Source organism: Sitophilus oryzae, unplaced genomic scaffold (assembly GCF_002938485.1).
Source record: "Sitophilus oryzae breed Bouriz unplaced genomic scaffold, Soryzae_2.0 scaffold_1430_pilon_pilon, whole genome shotgun sequence".
Taxonomy (NCBI): domain Eukaryota; kingdom Metazoa; phylum Arthropoda; class Insecta; order Coleoptera; family Curculionidae; genus Sitophilus; species Sitophilus oryzae.
In genome coordinates, this window is record NW_022146094.1 from 53730 (window position 1) to 75269 (window position 21540).

Genomic DNA, 21540 nt, shown 5'->3' on the forward strand with positions numbered 1-21540 from the left:
CTTGACTATTCCATATGTACAAGGAACGTCAAAAAAGATCAGGATCCGGATCGACTCTAATGCCGGGTCCAGACCAAGCAGTCAAAACAACGACAAGACAGAAACATTCTTTACGACAAATCCAATACATTTCTGCGATATTTTTGTTTCATTTGTCGATTTCACAAATAACAAAGTTACAACTTTGTAAATGTTCAAGTATATACAATAAAAGTAAGAAATACGACTTAATAAAACTATTCAGACCACCTATAAACAGTATATCTCACCTGGCAGGCACATTATTTCAATCTACTACCTCTATACTGTATTTTCTCAATAAAATCAAACAGCAGCCGTAAATTTAAGGCCCATAAAATCAAAAATATTGTTATTAATTCGCAAAGTTTTCGTTCAACACCCTTTACATTTATTTTACCGACTAACTACACTAATAAAAATATAGAAACAAAATAAAATTACGAAAAAATAAATAACTTGTATTGGAGGAGGTCCAAAAATGAAAATCCAATGTTCTTCAATTTCCATTTTCCATATTTTTCGATTTTCCCTTTATTGGATCAAGGGAGAAAATTTTACATAATTTTATTGAGTCTCTTGACCCTTCGTCTGACCCTCCGGACCTTCTGTTTGTCTTTTATATGTGTCGAGATGAAATTAGATATTAGGTTAGTTGAGGGTGCTTTAAAGTCATAGGCAGGCATATATTTTTTTTTTTATGTAATGTAGGTCATTTTAAAGGGAGGTCTGTATTTGTTAGGGTACTGTTCAAAAAAAAAATCATTGTGGTATGTATACTGCGTATCTATACAGGATTTCTGTTTTTGTGGAGTGTGATAAATATAATTAGACATTTTTTGGTATTTATATGTGATTTAATGAAACTTTTGAAAAAGAATGATTGAAACAGATTTATTTTAGTCCGATTGAGCAAACAGTGATCGCACAAAATGTTAAATATTAATAGATTATCGAGATGATTGATTGTGTAAGTTCCTGAACACGCATTTTTTACTTTTTATTATGAAAATAGAACATTCAATTTGATTCCTTATTTGCATTTTGTATATTCTCACAAATTTGGGTTTGTAAAACGAATTATCAGAATCAAAAGTTAATTTTTTATACAGGGTTGTTCACCACATACGACACGGAGTATTGTAGCTAAACGATTAGATTTTTACAAATTTTAAGTTTTGGGTTCGTTGAAGGCCTATTAGAGCTACAATTTAAAAATATTTTTACAAGATACAGAGTGTCCCAAATAAGTAAAAAATATCAAAGTTGTATTTTTTTAAATGGAACACCCTGTATATTATTACATTTTTGGATTCTACGATTGAAATAAAGGTAAATTTTATTAAGGTTTATCACACTTATACCTTACCGTTTTTGAAATATTTTCAATTTTATGAAATTGCAGTAAAAATTTTAAGGCTTTATTTCTCCTAGGGCATCAAAGTTTTTAATACTAAATATTTACTGAAGATTATTTATTGGTCATATATTGTGTTGCAATAATAAAAATTTTACTACCTGATACAGAGTGTCCAAAATTTTTTATTAAATAATTACTAGCTTTAAACGGCAATAACTTGTTTAATTTAAATGGAACACCCTATATATTTTGCATGAATCAGATGCATAATGTAATTGTCTATCAAATTGTATTTTTTCATTTTTACCCTGTATAATAAACAGAGTTTTAATGATACAAGAGGTCATCTTCAAAAAACCAAATAAAATCATTTTTAAACATAATTAAAACTTCGTTTACTCGTTTTTTGTTGTTGTCCCATGCCAAATTAGCTGCCAGCCTAGATATTATTTGTCGCGTTTTTCTCGGTTATCCATCGATATAATGGTAAATATTAGACATGTAAATATATCCGAAATCCCTTAATCCGCTCGCAGATTAGCACCACTCTCGCCCGATGCGGAAAATGTCACAGGTCTTTGAGAAAAATCGTCGGGAACGCGTCGACTGGGAAAATTCCGGCGTCAAATTTACGTTGTGCCCCGAGAAAAACGTCAAAATGCTCTTAAATGGGTTTTTCGGTACGTGCCTAGAACACGAAAGTGCGCTAATGTGCGAAAAATGGTGTTGGTTTTCGTTTTAAACGGGGACATTCGTATTTCGAACGTTTAATCTGTCATATACTTTTGAACTTACTGGAAGGGATTATTAAATTCACTTTGAGGTAGGTGTCGAAAAAAAAACGGCGTCGAAGACGGCTGGGGAATGACGAGTGATGATAATTTTGGCGAGGTCGAGCTCTAGACGTCATTTACTTAGCGCGTACTCTTATTTTTTAATGGCGCTCACTGCCATTTGGCCTTAAAATTATTGTAATTCATTTCTATACAGGGTAAGTCTTAAATAAGTGCAAATATTTTTAGTTGAGTTCGAAAAAACCTCACCACTATGAGGTTTTTTCGAACGAAAAAAAAATTGCTTTTTCTTCTTCGGGTTCCATCTTCTAATGGAGGTTGGAAATCATCATGGCAATTCTAACTTTGTTAATGGCTGCTCTGAATAACTGGTTTGAAGTCATTCCAAACCATTCTCTCAAATTCTTGAGCCATGATGTTCTTCTTCCTTGGCTCCTTCTGTCCTTTATCTTCCCTTCTATTATGTTCTGCAGCAGGGCATATTTAGGTCCACTCATTATGTGTCCAAATTACTCAAGTTTTCTCTTTTTAAGGGTGTTAATCACCTCTTCGTCCTCTTTTGAATTCTGCGTCGCAGTTTTATATTTGTAACCTTGTCAGTCCATGCAATCAATGCCTCAAGCTTCTCCATTTCGGTCTTTTTAAGTGTCCAAGCCTCTGAACCATAGAGTAGAGTTGCAAATATGTAACTCCTTAACATTCTTATTCTAATCTAAAAAATTGCAAATTTGGACTTTTTTTAGTTTTTAGTTAAAAAACATAATTTCTTGATAATACGGCAACAGAAGTAGTAGATTAAATTTACAAGAGAGAAAACCCAGGAAAGATCCACTAGTTTTCAGAATTTAAGCAAAAAAAAATTTTTTTTTGGAAATTTTCAAAGTAAAATAGCTGACAGGTATTCTGTATAATAATGTCAACATTACACATGGGTAAATAAATAAGCTTATTGTAAAATTAATAATAATTTAGCGTATCCATATTTTCATTTCCTCTGTGTTTATACAAGTCTACTGTTTATACACCAACTCTACTATTAATTTCCTCTCATAAACTTATCTTCACGACTGAGAGACTCAAACAACCGAAAAGGGGGATCTTGATATCACACTAATTTAATAATAAACAATGGCCAGTGATTTCATTCAATTATTATTGTTTCGTCGTGTTGAGTTGTAAAAAAATCTCATTTAGAGTATGCTTATTTATGTGTTGTGAACAATACAGTGTGAACAAATTATTTTCTTGAACCTAAAATATTTTTAAAATATTTGGTGTTAATGTAGTTAAATGATAAAGTGATTTAAAAGGATGATTCAATGGATATGCACTAAAATTTGGACACTGTAGTCAAGGTATGCTTATATTATTAAAAAAATAAAGAAATAAAATTATCGGCGAGGTTGTAAATAGGTTTTTAGAGGTATGCTGAATACGCATGCCAAATTTGGGCATTTTGGACAAGCCGATTTTAAGTAATTTAAGAAAAAGTGCATCTATTTTTAAATTAAAACTGGACAGGTTTCGAGAAACCCCTCCTTATCGAACCTCTACACTCCACAGTCAATCCGTTTACCAAAAATCAGCTTTAAACGTCAAGGAGTTTAAGCAGAATCGTGATTACTCAATGGTCATATTTTATGAAACACCCTGTTTATTTTTTAAAAAATCTTAAAATATGTAAAACAACAAAATAAAATATACGTGTTTAAGAGTTTTTCCGAAAAACTCACCGGTTTTTAAATAAAAAATATTCTAATATTTGAGGGGTGGTTTCACCCCCTTAGAATTCGTGTTTCGAAAAATCCCTTCGTATCGAACCTCTACACCCTAAAGTCAATCCGTTTTCCAAATAAAGTCAATCCAAACCAAACCAAACCAAACCAAAAATCAGCTTTTTACGTCAAGCGCTTTAAGCAGAATCGTGATTAATCAATGACCAGATTTTTCAAAACACCCTGTTACATTTTTAAAAAATTTTAAAATATGTAAAAAACAAAATAAAATATACGAGTTTAAACGTTTTTTCGGAAACTTGTCGTTTTTAAATAAAAAATATTGTAATATTTGAGGGGTGGTTTCACCCCTTGTAACTGGAATTTCGAAAAATCCGTTCTTATCGAACCTCTAGAATCAATCTGTATGCCAAAATTGAGCTTCTTACGTTGAGTGGTTTTGAGCAGGATCGAGATTTTATATATTAGTATTGATAATTTGGTTTTTTTCTTTGATAGATTGTTATTTTAATTGACGTCATATTTTTTGCTATTTTAAAATGTTAAAGAAGTACAAAATTTACTATTAGTTCAATGCTACGGTAGGGTGATAAGGGTGATAGGGGAGAAAAGGGTGATAATAGTTCGGAAAATGTGACACTTTAACAACAGCGAAAAATATGACGTTAATCAAAATTAATAATAACCATCTGTTCCTTCTGATTTTTAGGAATTCGGAGGAAAAATTCAATCATATTTTTATACTCTTTTTTTTTAATTTTCTCTAAAATCGTATGGAAATTTGGAAAAGTGTAAACAGGATTAACCACTTTAGAAAAAACAAATTTTTTTATGGATAATACATTTTTCTCAAAATGTCAATAGTAAAAAAAGTTTTTCCTCTTGTAAAAAATCGGGGAAACATACTGTAGAAATAACACGTTTCTATTTTTTCTTTAATATCCATTTCGAGTAAACAATTACATTTCTTCCCAATTTTTTTTTCTATTACAATTCCAATCACATAATTTATCATCATTTTTATCCGAAAATAATACACTATTTTTTTTTGTATATACAGACAACAAAATTGTTTTTCTCCAAACCGTTCAAGCTCATAACTCGATTAAAATCGCTGCGCGTGAGATAATTTCGTCTGCCCTCTTTCTATCTCTTATGAATATTAATTATCCAAGCTGTATAACATTTTTCATACACATCCATCACTTCCGAGCCCGAAAGAAAACGAAAAACAAGGAAAAACAATGTTATAACTTTTCTGATAAGAATATCTTGAAGTCGTGGATGAATCTATACTAATATATAAAATCCTTAAGTGACTGATTTACGGATTAATCACGATCCTGCTCAAACCACTTAATGTAAGAAGATCAATTTTGGCAAATAGGTTGATTCTACGGTGTAGAGGTTCGATAAGAAGGGATTTTTCGAAATTCCAGTTCCAAGGGGGTAGTTCTGTAGGCATGTGAAACGTGGACGTTCAATGCAACGGAAAGTTCGAGGCTAGATATTTGAGAAAGAAAAATACTGAGGAAGATTTTTGGAGGAAAGAAAATAGACAATATATGGACCAGAAGAACAAATGAAGAATTAAAGCAACTATATCGGGCTACGAGTAGCAAGAGCACAAAGACTGAGATGGCTGGGACACATTGAAAGAATGGCTGAAGCAAGAATTCCTAGTATGATAATGAAACGTGAAATAGGTGGAAAGAGCAGGAGGAGTAGACCGAGAACCAAATGGAAAAAGGATGTTGTAGAAGACTTGAGAAGGATAATAGTGGATTGGTGAAGAATAAATATAGTTAGTAGACTGAAATCATAAATTTGAAATGTTTTTGTGTGAAAAGTTCAACAGAAGGAGAACAAAAAGAACAGGAAAGAAACAGTTTTATCATCATTTTTTTGAAGAAAAATTTATAGTTAATTTAAAATAATAAAAAGTCCCTAAATTTATCATTTCCTTGGGCCTTGGGTAGGGCCCCTACAAATTAAGAGTTATATTCATGTCATATTGACATCAAAATCAAATTTCTAATGTCAAAAAACTTCCAGACACCAATTTTCATCTAAATATTGACCTTACATTTCTTTTTAACAGAATAAATCTGTAAAAGACGAAATATGAAATTATCGTTATTTGCCATTTTTTTCATGTTTTTTCTAAGTGTACTTGAGAACTTCGAACATAAAGCATTTTCAGAAATATAGTATTACACGAAAGACAAAAGACAAGAAGACCTGACGACATGCAGGAAATGATTTGGAACAAAAGTAATTTCGGCTTTCCAAAATGTGGAAAAAGGAAATAAGCGGCACCTGCCGTTTTATTATCCTATTCTGGTCATTTGCCATTGCCTGGAGAGTTTTTTATGTCTTTGCCAATTTTTCTTTATGTATAGAAACAAGAATAACAAAGAAGATTTACAAAGGATTCTTTTCTGACATATTTTTTGCAAAAGAAAGAACAGCGATTATTAGAAACCTTTAAATCTCAGTAATTATACAAGGTGAGACTTGAATAAGTGAAAATATTTTCAGGGTTGGTAGATTTCGACCAAAAAAAATATGTTCTGCTTAAATCTTGAGAACGACTGAGTATTCTAGTTCAATTAAAATAAATGTGGCTTTTATAAAAAAAATTAAAAGCGAATTATTATTGATCAAAATATATTTATTACGGTATATTTTTTAATTACTCTTAATTGGTATTCTTTAGATGAACTTTTTTTATATAGCCAGCGGATTCTATTTCAAAACCTTTTAGGTTTTTAGCGTATTCTAATTTACCCTTACCAAACACACCCTTTCCTATCAGTGTTGACTTTGTTAATAAGCGAAATGGAAAGTAAAGATTTGTCGAAAAAATAATTAGTGGTTAGTAGAACACGATAACATTATTTAATTGATCTGATTTTGGTCTGGTTAGTGTCAAATTGTATTTGACATTGATTATTGGTCCCAATCTCAAATTTGGGACACCTTGTACAAGTGTCTTTTTACTCATAGTACAAAGAACACAAGGTATGATCGATAGCGGCTCCAATTTCGTTCAGTTCGCACATACCACCTGTGACGTCACTAGGAAAATAATGAATAAATAAAAAATAAAGAAAGTTGACAGATCATTTTATATGATATCTTGCAAGTAGCTGGGATACTGGGCAGGCCTCGTTGCAGACAAGCTGTTTTCTTTTAGTCTTCGTCGGATTGTTCTCTCACTGACTTGAGTTCAACGCACGGCTTATGTCATAGCATCCGTTAAGAAGGAATTAATTTACAATTTATAAAAAAAATCATCAAAATCTAATGAGTGGTTCGCGAAAAATCCTGCTTTGAAATTGGGACTATTTTTTAGCAGCCGGTTTTTTTTTGCCGGTGAGTTTATTAGGATTTCTCTATGGATACAACAGACTACCGCAATCTGTTGCTAGGATATTTTATCAATTTTAAATGTGTATTTTTGTGAATGATCGTAAACTAAAAAGTATAAAGTGTAATTGAAACCACTAATTTATTCCAGTAATTGGGAGGTTCTGAATGAAGCTATACATACATGGCTAGCATGAAAACTGTTATATTGTGCAAATAATTCCTACATTTACAATCTCAAGTTTACATAGTTTCTTTCATCAAATCTGATTGGGAATATTTCAGAACTCAATATATCAATATATTCAAGTTTATTTATACAGTTAATAATTATTATAAACTGACTGAATATCTCTAGAAATCCTTAAACAAATTTTAGTAACGTAGTATCTATCTACGAATAAATATAGCCCGTATAGGAAAATTCCTCTATCCAAATGTGTATAATTAATAAAATAAGTTGAGTACGTGAGGTACTTGAAGAGTTAAGACCCGATCAATTATTCATTCGTTTTCCAAAACAAACTGATTGAGTTGTAGACGATTTTCGGCACTGTATTAGTTTGATATGATGTAGGAAAGTATGTAGGTATGCATAATGGTGAATACATTTGAAGTTAAATAAACAAAATGGGAGATACGTTAAGTTTTTCTGCTTTAAACACAATAATAAACATTTCGGATGGTTTATTAACATATAAAGTTTTACCTGTTCTGTTTGCCTTACCTATTTAGTCAAAACCTTGTATGTAGACGAAAAAATGGACCATTTTACTTAGATTCTTCGGCTATCGGTCTGATCCACTGCGACCTTCCCAGATCTATTGTGGTTTTGTTCTGATCCTTAGGTTACATTCTATTTATCTACTTCTTTATTAAAGAACTTAGAAGATGGGGCATAAGTGGCTATTTGGTGAACATAATAAGAAGCTATCTTGATAATAGATTTATAGTTCTCAATAGAGAAGATGAAAGAGAGGTATTCGGTGGCGTCCCACAGGGCTCGGTGCTGGGGCCAACTCTGTGGAACATATTATACGACAGTGTCATGGAGCTTACTGCAAAAAATTGAGATATGATTAAAAATACGATTTTACTTTACCTTTGTTTAGAAATTGTAAAATTTTTTGACAATAAAGGCATTTATTTATTTATTTATCAAACTGGTCAGGACAAGACACTAAAAACATTAGACGATCAAATCTATTTTTTCAAAAGTCCCTGATTAAGAATTAGTTTTTCTAACATATATATTGCATTTTAAAATACGATTTTTTATTAAACGAGAATGTCAAAAGTTGACATATGATATGCCATTCTATTCAGAATGTCATTTTCTATCGAATAAAGTAAAAAAATACCGAGGGTGCCATTTAAAAATCAAAAGTTGTAGTCATTTCCGGTGAAACAGGAACTGACCAAAAACAATTGAATACCTAAATCAATCATAATTTATGTAATATACTAACATACCAAATCTCATTTTTTTTATCTAAAAAAATAGAAAAGTTATAGGGGTGAGCTACTTTTGAGACGCACCCGGTATAGAGTTTTTCGAAACGTTGGGCCACTCTGTATATGAGAATATCTTATCCGTGTATAAAAAGTCCTTTTATGACAATAAAATGTCATGGCGGAGCGGTTCAGAATAATAATAGAGGCCGAATTACAAATATTTGAGGGCGAAATTTGACGTATATAATTATCATGATTTGGTAAGAAATATCACGCCTATTTGTAGGCCGGGAATATCCAGGAAATTCATTAATTCCACTTCTTCGTTTGCCTCGGGACCTCCTTGGATCATTAATAAAACGATTCGACTACGCGCTTTCCGACCTCATCAGGAAGAATATTCGTTTCTGGCGATGAAAAGTCATAATAAATGTGTAAGGAAAAAAATGAAAAGCTTTCGGGTTGATTGTTGGCTCCAATGATATATATTTTGGGTAAAAACAGTTTGAAAAATAGTTTGAGTTTTTGAAAATCATCCAGAATAATTTTTGAATACGAAAAAATGTTAGTGCCTTCTTCAAAAGCGAATATCTTCAACAAAAATACAGCTATTAAGATGAATGCATGTGTTCATCACCAAAAGAATATTTTAAAACCGAGTTATAACGAGAAAATTTCCTGGAGTGGGTCCTTTCGAACTCGATGGCATGTGTCCATCAGCAGTTTACCATTAGCTGAAGAAGTACGCTTCTTGGATGGGGTGGTAAAAATTAATTTTTAAATAACATTATTATCACCAAAAGAATATATTAAAACCGACTTATAACGAGAAAACTTTCCTGGAGTGGGTCCTTTCGAACTCGATGGCAAGTGTCCATCAGCAGTTTACCATTAGCTGAAGAAGTACGATTCTTGGATTGGGTGGTAAAAATTAATTTTTAAATAACATTATTATCACCAAAAGAATATATTAAAACCGAATTATAACGAGAAAACTTTCCTGGAGTGGGTCCTTTCGAACTCGATGGCATGTGTCCATCAGCAGTTTACCATTAGCTGAAGAAGTACGATTCTTGGATTGGGTGGTAAAAGTTAATTATTAAATAACTTTATTATCACCAAAAGAATATATTAAAACCGAATTATAACGAGAAAACTTTCCTGGAGTGGGTCCTTTCGAACTCGATGGCATGTGTCCATCAGCAGTTTACCATTAGCTGAAGAAGTACGATTCTTGGATTGAGCGGTAAAAATTAATTATTAAATAACTTTGTTATCACCAAAAGAATATATTAAAACCGAATTATAACGAGAAAACTTTCCTGGAGTGGGTCCTTTCGAACTCGATGGCAAGTGTCCATCAGCAGTTTACCATTAGCTGAAGAAGTACGATTCTTGGATTGGGTGGTAAAAATTAATTTTTAAATAACGTTATTATCACTAAAAGAATATATTAAAACCGAATTATAACGAGAAAACTTTCCTGGAGTGGGTCCTTTCGAACTCGATGGCATGTGTCCATCAGCAGTTTACCATTAGCTGAAGAAGTACGATTCTTGGATTGGGTGGTAAAAGTTAATTATTAAATAACTTTATTATCACCAAAAGAATATATTAAAACCGAATTATAACGAGAAAACTTTCCTGGAGTGGGTCCTTTCGAACTCGATGGCATGTGTCCATCAGCAGTTTACCATTAGCTGAAGAAGTACGATTCTTGGATTGGGTGGTAAAAATTAATTTTTAAATAACATTATTATCACCAAAAGAATATATTAAAACCGAATTATAACGAGAAAACTTTCCTGGAGTGGGTCCTTTCGAACTCGATGTCATGTGTTCATCAGCAGTTTACCATTAGCTGAAGAAGTACGATTCTTGGATTGGGTGGTAAAAATTAATTTTTAAATAACATTATTATCACCAAAAGAATATATTAAAACCGAATTATAACGAGAAAACTTTCCTGGAGTGGGTCCTTTCGAACTCGATGGCATGTGTCCATCAGCAGTTTACCATTAGCTGAAGAAGTACGATTCTTGGATTGGGTGGTAAAAGTTAATTATTAAATAACTTTATTATCACCAAAAGAATATATTAAAACCAAATTATAACGAGAAAACTTTCCTGGAGTGGGTCCTTTCGAACTCGATGGCAAGTGTCCATCAGCAGTTTACCATTAGCTGAAGAAGTACGATTCTTGGATTGGGTGGTAAAAATTAATTTTTAAATAACATTATTATCACCAAAAGAATATATTAAAACCGAATTATAACGAGAAAACTTTCCTGGAGTGGGTCCTTTCGAACTCGATGGCATGTGTCCATCAGCAGTTTACCATTAGCTGAAGAAGTACGATTCTTGGAATGGGTGGTAAAAATTAATTTTTAAATAACATTATTATCACCAAAAGAATATATTAAAACCGAATTATAACGAGAAAACTTTCCTGGAGTGAGTCCTTTCGAACTCGATGGCATGTGTCCATCAGCAGTTTACCATTAGCTGAAGAAGTACGATTCTTGGATTGGGTGGTAAAAATTAATTATTAAATAACTTTATTATCACCAAAAGAATATATTAAAACCGAATTATAACGAGAAAACTTTCCTGGAGTGGGCCCTTTCGAACTCGATGGCATGTGTCCATCAGCAGTTTACCATTAGCTGAAGTAGTACGATTCTTGGATTGAGTGGTAAAAATTAATTATTAAATAACTTTATTATCACCAAAAGAATATATTAAAACCGAATTATAACGAGAAAACTTTCCTGGAGTGTGTCCTTTCGAACCCGATGGCATGTGTCCATCAGCAGTTTACCATTAGCTGAAGAAGTACGATTCTTGGATTGGGGGGTAAAAATTAATTATTAAATAACATTATTATCACCAAAAGAATATTTCAAAACCGAGTTATACCGAGAAAACTTTCCTGGAGTGAGTCCTTTCGAACTCGATGGCATGTGTCCATCAGCAGTTTACCATTAACTGAAGAAGTACGATTCTTGGATTGGGGGTATAAATTAATTATTAAATAACATTATTATCACCAAAAGAATATTTTAAAACCGAGTTATAACGAGAAATCTTTCCTGGAGTGGGTCCTTTCGAACTCGATGGCATGTGTCCATCAGCAGTTTACCATTAGCTGAAGAAGTACGATTCTTGGATTGGGTGGTAAAAATTAATTATTAAATAACATTATTATCACCAAAAGAATATTTTAAAACCGAGTTATGACGAGAAAACTTTCCTGGAATGGGTCCTTTCGAACTCGATGGCATATGTCCATCAGCAGTTTACCATTAGCTGAAGAAGTATTAATATTGAGTTGGGTGGTATAAGTTCATTATTAAATGGCATTACTATCATCAAAAGAAGTCGTTAATCGTTAGTTATACCAATAAGAATTATTAAGAATCGTTAGTTATACCAATCCCGCCTAAAATGTTTTGTGCAATCTGACTAGTCTTCATTAGGCATTTCGCAAAGCGACTGAAAACAGATAGGTTCTTTGTACAATATCCTTCTTTTATTAAAAATGCCGGCGTATATATACGCTGCCGTATAATATGCCTAGTCTTTTTGCAAAATGCCGATTTATTCAATACGCCTGCGACATACTATATAAATAATTTAAAATCAGACACTTCTTTCTATGTTTCACTGTATATTACTACTAACAAAAAATATCATGTCATTTTCCTCTCTACAAATACTGTCACTATTTGTCAACCTTTCTCTTCTTTTGTCATCATTAGGCGTTTACGAAAATTGCACCGGTAGGTACCGGGTAACTTTTTTACGTTCGAAATTGATAACGGTATTTTTGTTCCTTGTTCTAATTTTATCACACATTTACCGGTGCATGTATTCGGTTTATAGATTATGGATCGGGGTAAGGTCTCGGTAAATGACCGTTATGAGAGAAAACCGAACCTATAAGAGTTTAAAACGCGTTTAAAAAATCAGAGATCAGAAACCTATTATTGAAAATCGCCATGGACATGGATGTATTTGAAATTGAGCAGGGGAAATGCTCTGTATGTGGTCTTGAGGGAGATTTGACTGAAATTCAAAACCATTTTGAAGAACATATCAGCAGAGATTTAACTTGGAGAATTGGATGAAGAATCTACTTCACTCATCTTTTCATCCATCTTATAGGCTTAGAGGTTGTGGCACAAAGTCTTGTTATTATTATATTAATTGTATGTTATTATTATATTAATTAGTATAATAAATTTAATCTTAAGATATTAACCAGTTCGTTTTAAAAATATTCTACCAGATTCATATTTGACATAAAACATATGTTTACCGCTGGGTAACGGTAAATACCGAAGGTATAATTTTCGTAAACGCCTATTTTTAACATCCATTCACACACCTCCTATCTTTCGTCTTTTTTTTTAACATGACAGGGCTTTTAAAATGCCAAAAAAATAAATTTGGAATGCTTGGAGGGCTTTTGAACCCCAGACAGATCACAAACCATTTAGCTGTATCGTTTTTTCAGCGGTGAAAAATATAAATAGCCGTAATTCTGCCTAAAATGGATGTATATGCTTTTAACTGTATTGTGTTTCAATAAAGCTATACAAAAAAAATATATAATTTTCAATATAGCTCTGTCTGTATTATTAATTCTGAAATTTTGCAAATGCAGAGTTCAGTTAATAGTTATTTTTTTATACAAGACGATAAAATGGTATTTTATCGTCGTGTATATTGTCATGATGTTGTCATTTGGCTGTCATGATGACAAAAACGAAAGGCGATTGTTCTAATTTCTATTTAGAAATTACGTTTTATATGGCTGCTTCTTTCTCTCTTGTTATATTAGAATGAGATAGTGGGCCCAATAGACGCAATGCGCAGATCAACACAAATAGAACGAAATTTTGCGTTCTGAATTGCGCTACGGGAACGTTGTCCCTCTCTTTGCCATTTAATTTGCCAGTCTCTTTTTTATATAAGGCAATTTTAACAGTTGCTATGGAAAAAATGAATATTAAAAAGTATTCCTTTTATTTTTTAAAGCTCACTCACGGTATCGAACCATTTCATCCATGATGTAAATTTCAGTGGTTATGTTATGTTATATCTACTCTTTTTACAGAACTCATATTCTGTCGAATCCAGTGACGCTGAAATTTTCATGATATTTTCTTTTTTCCAGTTAATCCGCGAATTTTTCAACATAAACAGAGCTTAGAGTGGAAATTTAGATTAGGCCGGGCTTAATATAAAAATCCGTTTTTTCTTTTCCGTTTTAAAAATTATAAACACGCCCAAAGAGATTTTGTTTCAGATTTATGTTGCTGTCTGGAACGAACAAAATTATCTAAAATGAAATATTTTTGTAAAGAAAAATATAGAATGTATGAAGAAAAAAAAATATATAGAGCATACAGATTATAAAAAAGTAGCTCTTGATGATTTTTTTCCATAAAATATCGGCATATGTAGTATATTTTATGTAGATTCAGAATATACAGGGTGGTCCGAATTCGTTGTTCGTATAAATGTTTGTCCTAAGCTGCTTAGTTTTAGAGGTACAGGGGGTAGAATTTTCATTTTTATTTCGATTTTTTCTAAATAATTTCTGAAATAACGTCAATATTTGGATGAAAATTGGTGTCTGAGAGAGTTTTTTGACATTACTTCAGAAGTTATTTGGAAAAAATAGAAATAAAAATGAAACTTTTACACCCTTTATCCCGAAATAAGCATGTTAGGACATACATTAATATAAACTTTTTTACTTATTTTTATCTGCAGAATATGCTGCTTAAGTTTCTGGAATACAGTTCGGACCACCCTGTATATTTAAAAAAATAATTTTTGTTTATTTTCAAGAGGAAAAAAGGCATTTTTAACATTAAGACACCTACGCAATTTTAAGATTAAAATAATAAAGCATAAACTAAACTAAAAAAATATATAAATCAATCCGTGAAATAATGTAGTTTTTTCCAGTAAACATCATTCCCACTCACTATTCCTTTAATGAGCTTTCTATTATTGTTTTAGAAATAGAAATAATTAATTATACACATTTATTAGCTTTAAAACTGGGAAAAAATCTTATAAACATACTTTTCTACACTCCAATTAACTGATACTCCTACAGCGTACAATATGGTATAAATAAGTATACTATAAATCGTAAAATCACTATAAACAGTAATTATTAAAGTCAATTTTTATCACACTTCAACGTATGTTCTGGGCATTTGCTAATATACTTTGAAACATACACAAATAAAAAAATATATTTGTGCATGTTCAAAGTTGAAGAGGTAAATATTTTGGCCAACTGTATAACAACTTACACACCGAAAAAAACCGCAACGTGTCTCGAACCGTAGTCTAAAAGCTATTACCTAACACGTTGTCATCTCTGTTCATTGTCTGATTTCCCTCTCCCTTTTAAAAATCAATAATTATTTATGTATACAGAGTGTCTTAAAACTGAATGTTTTGATTGAATGAACATCTCATTTTTGATTTTACTTTATTCTATTTCTCTCCTTGAAATTTACTATTATTCTTAAAATTTTAGAATAAAACAAACCATTACAGTTGAGGGTTGGAACCTTTGGTGTTATACAGCAAAATAAAAACACTAAATCAGCACAATACACCAAAACACTTTTACTTTTACACTGGACGCGCGTTTCGCTAACCATGTTAGCATCATCAGCAGATGATTATAAACTAAAAGTTTTAAACCATTATTAAAAATAAAAACCATTATTAAAAAATTAAAGAAGGAAATAAAATAAAACTGTCTAAACTGACTATCTACTAATTATAAAATTATAACACATAAAATGCTCATGTAACATTTCCGTAGGATTGAAAAGCCACGAAAGAAAAAACAAAAAAAGAAAAAAAAAGAAAAAAATACAAAAAATTATAATACAAGCCAAACAAATCTGGAAAAAGCTTGAAATTTGGAATAACCCAATAAGACAAAAGATAAAATAGAAACCTACTTATAGGACCACCCTCGTACATAGATGTCGCGTCGGTTTAAAACATCTGGAAATAATTGTCTTCCAAACCATTACCCGCAAACATTATTTATGTTAAAGGACCTGGAAAGTTTCCCATTTTCCAGGTCGACGTACTATAACAAGAAAATTTTCGTTTAATCTTCCCCTTGTTACGCATTTTTACGCGAAAAAAAACGAAACACAAGGCTCGCTGATAGGAACGCCTAGAGCCATTAAAGAATTCATAAGGATTTAGCACCGTTCTTATCATATCTTTGGGTTGGTTTGCATCCAGTGGTGGCACGTGATACAATACTTTCTGGTGCAGAATGGCTAGAAAATTAAAATTTCACGCGACAACATTCAAAAATTATTTTTTGGGCTATCAAACTGCTATATTTTCGTAAGCATTTCTTTAAATTCGAAATATTCAATTTTAATACACTCTGTATACATAAATGAGGGGTTCGTAGTTTCATAGTTGTCGATTTCCGAAAGAAATCGGTACATGTATATTATTTCGTATATTTTTCATTTTATTCATTTTATGGAAACCACTGTTCATTAAAATGTTGTATCCTATGTTATAGGGCTTGTTTCTCTCTACAATTTCCTGTCTCACAATGTACCGTTTTTGTCGGGGAAGGGATCATAGATTCATAGTTGTCGATTTTCGAAAGAAATCAGTACAAAAAAAAATATTTTTAGCCCTAAACTTTAGCATGTGTTTTAATATCGCGCACAGGGTTAAATTTTATGGACTTGATCCAGTTCAGTTCTGAAAGAAATCAACAAAATATTCAGAAACCAAACAGAAATAAGTTATAGCTGCTTAAAGTATGACTTGATTCATTTCTATACTGGAAAAAAACAATATTTTATAAAGGGATAAAGACGATTATCTTAAAATAGTTGGAAATTGGACTTTTTAATTCTGACCACTCCAAATAGTTATTGATTTTTAAGATATTATTTACAAATTAGGGAGAGGGAAATTAGACAATGAACAGAGATGATAGGTGTTAGGTAATACCTCCTAGACTACCGTTCGAGACGCACTAGTGTTATTTTGGTTTGTAAACATTTTTAAAGGTAAAGTAAATGTTTTCTTAGTATTTAACTAGTGTTAACTAAAGCATATTATTTTGTTTTTCTGTTGTAATATTCTGTGCTAAAGCTTTTCATTATTTATTTGACTTGACAAAGGTATTCTATAACATGTGTATGTATTTAATGGAATCGATCTATGCTGTTTAGAGCACATCGAGACATAGACATAGAAAGGAGACAAACAGGAGACACGTAGGACCTGCCTTTGAACAATAGCAAAAATACCCTGGTTGGCTTTTTTTTTTTATTTTTCCTATGGCTTTTTAATAAAAAAGGATAGAATTTAAATTACTCTTTTTCTTAAGAATAAAAAAACAATAAATTGAGGGTTTACGTGCCTATGTGCACTTACTGAAGATACGCTACTGGCAGGTTTGGTTCAAGGGAAAACAGCAAGACAGCAGAGGGAAATCACTAAATTGAGAGTAAATGGGGTTACGAAAATGAGGGAAAGTCGGATATGATTCGTAAGTCAACAAGGGAAAGTGTGAAACACGCGAAAACGTGAAAAAAATGGGTCGTTGAGCATGAGCTCTTAATGTTATTACCCTTTTTCCATAAAGGGTTTAAAATTGTTACATAATATACTGAGACAAAACATTCATTTTTAAGACACTCTGTATACATAAATAAAATTATTGATTTTTAAGATATTATTCACAAACTAGAGAGAGGGAAATCAGGCGACGACCAGAGATGATAGTTGTTAAATAATAGCTTTTAGACTAGATTCGAGACGCATTGATATTATTTTGGTTCTTGAGTTTTGTGACAAAGAATGTTATTAAAGGTAAAGTAAATATTTTCTCATTATTTAACTAATGTTAACTAAATCATATTATTTTGTTTTCTTGTCGTAATTCTGTTCTAAAGCTTTTCCTTATTCATGTGATCTGACAAAGACAATATATAACATGTGTATGCGTTTAATGGAATCTATTTATGCTGTAAATAATTTCAGTTTAAAAGTAACCTAAATAAAATCGTTTACTGTTCCTTCGTTCCGATGTTTGTAGTCTGTGAGAATAAGGGCCTTGTTGAGTGTACTAACACTTTTCGATTATCAGCTCGCAAAAGGGCAAACAAAAACAATAAATAGAATAATTTTTAAAGATTCTAATATATATATATATATATAATTTCTAAAGATATTGGCACCAAACCTTCAACTATAGCGTCGATTCCGCAACAAGGGACTTCGTGCCTACGGGTGGGAACCCGTTAAACTAACAAAAAACGCTTCAGTTTTGAATTTGAACGATATAAATGTGGCATGTTTTGAATGTATTAAACTATAAACCTAGGTATGAGGACAGTTTCTATATTATTATTTCTCTTTTATTAAAGTTCAGGACAGCATAGTTAGATTCTCTGAAATAGTGATCATGGTTTTCTCTGACGTGCTCTTTTACATGTGAATACGGCACTCTATTCATTTCATTTAATAAAATAATAGGGCTATTTACAAATTTAGCGATTTATTTACATAACCTATTCTCCTCAAATTTCCCAAAATATTGCTTCTGTCGAGGCGCATCCGAGGTAATTACAATAAAAAAATATTTAACACAACGTAGGTTCCTTTCTTTCATTTAAATTTCTTGTTATACAGTTGGCCAAAATATTACCTCTTCAACTTTGTTGACAAATTTGGGTTGTTACACTACAATACCGATATATTATTGTGTTTAATCTGTGTGTGTCAAACATACAGCCTATAGCCACAAAAAGTATTATTTTTTTAGATTAAGAACAATTTCATTTTTATAAATACTAATTTTTTCATTTCTATCATTTACAGACTAAAATGGGCAACAATTCGGATAAGCAAAATGAAATTAGGGGATGTGGAAAAAACATAAGCGTTATACCAGGTATGTATCAGGTCAAAATATACTTAAAGAAGAAACATTTTCTACAAATTGCTCATATTTAACCGAAAACAAATATTATAGGAAAATAAATTACAATTTAATATAAATTTTATATTAACGAATTTATAATAAAATTGCTGCTAGAAATGCTTAGTATTTACTCTAGTGTTTACCGCTAGAAAATTAAACTGTGCGCGCAAAAACTTGGAAAGCACGTAGCAAAATATTAATGTTTGATTTGATTTTGAAAAAAGCTGATCGATATTTTGCAACGATGGATGCAATTTTTAATGTTTTTGGAGTGTTGTTATACAATATATCTTCTTATCACTCTGACAATTTTTTTAATTTTGAAATAACTGACTGACCGTTATCAAGTCTAGATTATATGGAAAGTGGCAAGTTAATCAAGACGACTAGAGATCTATCGTGTCCACCTTTCTTGAGTTATAACCGGTTTTCTCACAGAGTCTACACTCGCTGTTGTTTCTCAGCTTTCATCTACTGAGGTGTTCATTGTCTTGTTATAAACTTCCTGACAATCCCAAGATCTCTGTTACTTAAATCAATGAAAATCTTCGCTCTTAAAGCTGCTTGATTATCGGATAAGAAATGTTGCTTTGTTTTTTTTTTAGTTTTTTTTTGTTTTTTCTATAAGATCGAAATGTAGGTACCTACTCTTAAAACCTCTCAGTTACTTTTTCAAAGATTTTGTGAGAAAATGGTTGATTTATTTGCAGGTGGATGCCCAGAAATATTCGACGGCGTTCTGTGTTGGCCTGAAACCCCTCCTGGAACTACGGCCAACTCGTCTTGCCCGCCAATCGGCTTCATGAATGTCTCGCAGTTCGCTTACAAGGAGTGCTGGGAAAATGGCAGCTGGTATATCAACGAACAGAACAATAAATGGACGAATTACACGCAGTGTGTTGACATGGAGTCATTGGTAGTAAGTAAATTCACTTAGAAAATGAGTCAAATCAACTAAAATAGTATACAGCAAATAATAAAAATAAAATTTTATGAATTTTGATATTAACACTCTATACCTAACATTAACCGTTTTTGAGAAAAAAAAATATTTAAAATTTTTGGACGAAAAAAACTGTCTGTCAAAAATATGTGTATAGTCTAAACGTCAAATTAAGTGATTAACGATTTGTGTTGTTACTTTATATTAAAGTTTCAGTTAATTCGAACTGTTGTAGAGTAAGATTTTTTTATTTATAATTATTTTATTCAAGAGATTGGCAATTTGAAAAGCAAACCTTATTAAGAAGAATGACCCAAATAAAAATTAATTTGAATACACTCCATTTTCAATCTTTAATTACGGTGTTTTTGTTGCGAATTAACCATTCTTCAGCAAATAGCATCACATTTTTTGTGAAAAGTTATTTTGAGGTATTATACAAGGCCGTTTTCTGTATTTATAGCATTTCCAATATTCCGAATTTTTATGTAAGCCATAAACATTTCACTCTCTATTAAACAGTTTATTTTTTGAAGGAGAAAAAAATATGGAACTCATAATTCGCAGCCATATTTTGGATAATAAACGTACTCCTAATAGTAGGGGACAGTGATGCCAACTCGTGGGAAACTTCCCGATTCGTGGGAAAATTCGAGATCCAGAAGGAAAAGAGAAATTTTAACCCAAAACACCATATTCCTGAGAAATTCAAAAATTCATGTATTATTCGTAAAAAATAGTTATCGAATACGCATTTCTCAGCAATTTGTTTGGAATTTTTTTTAATTTTCTGTTAAAAAACATAATATCTGTATTGTGTTGAAGGCACTGTACAGGGTGAGTCTTTTGAGACGCACCCGGTATATTAATTATGTATTTAAAAACTAAAAAAAAATTCAAAAAATTCCAAATTTTCAAAAAAAAATCGCGAAAAGAAATATAGAACATCATAATAGTGTTTCTGTAATACTACACTTTTACTAAAATTATTTTTAATTTCCCAAAAACGGGAAATTTTGACCGTCTTTATGGAAATTTATATTTTAGAAAGTTGGCAACACTGGTAGGGGTTGGGTTGGATTTACTCAAGTGCAGCGCAATACCATCAGTAGTATAACAACTAAATTCATAAAAAATACCATTTGTTGCGAACTTTTTGGTACGCCCTGTATGATGTATTGTATTATTAAACTCCAATTAGTTCTATATTTTTTTTTATATAATCTTTTAAGAAGTATTTCGTTACTTCTTTGGTAATCAGCCCACTTAATAGGATTGTTAAGTTCCCAACTTTTGACTTTGTCTTCTTTTCCTTATAGAAATAAACTCCATTATAAATATTTTGTTCACTTCGCAACAAGATTTGAGACAAAAAACACTTCAAATTTGATTAAAATTGCCAAGTTGGAGTTTTTTGCTTTATCTCTTTTTATACCGTTTTTTAGAATTTTATCTGTTTGAAAAAAAGTTTTAATCCCAACTCTTTTGATTAAATCAATGTTGAAAATTCGGAGTCATTTTTTTTTTCTTTATTAAGTAATATGTAGGTATAAATTTATTTTTTGTTCCATAGCACCTGTTAAAATTGCTTTATATCTATCAAAAATAGTAGATAAAACAGTACTTTAATACGGATTATTTTTTCCAGTTCTTTGATCACATCAACAACTTGTACGTTATAGGCTATTCCGTATCGCTGGTGGCATTGGTAATATCACTCTGGATATTCCTGTCTTACAGGTAAGATCTGCTTTATAGTATTTTGTTTAGCTAAAGAATATAATATGAGAGTATAGTGCCTGTCTTACAAGTATACAGTGTGAAGGCTCGAATCTGATCTGCCT

The 21540-nt window shown here is 31.5% G+C and overlaps 1 protein-coding gene across 1 annotated transcript in view; it reads left to right on the forward strand.

Moving 5' to 3' along the window:
- LOC115876245 (calcitonin gene-related peptide type 1 receptor-like) overlaps positions 1 to 21540 on the forward strand; it is a 95278-nt gene that overhangs the window by 34187 nt on the left and 39551 nt on the right. The window contains exons 2-4 of the mRNA XM_030891949.1: positions 18651 to 18723; positions 19464 to 19672; positions 21345 to 21436. Coding sequence (XP_030747809.1) covers positions 18657 to 18723; positions 19464 to 19672; positions 21345 to 21436 — 368 coding nt within the window. The 5' untranslated portion in view covers positions 18651 to 18656. The remainder of the gene's footprint in view (positions 1 to 18650; positions 18724 to 19463; positions 19673 to 21344; positions 21437 to 21540) is intronic.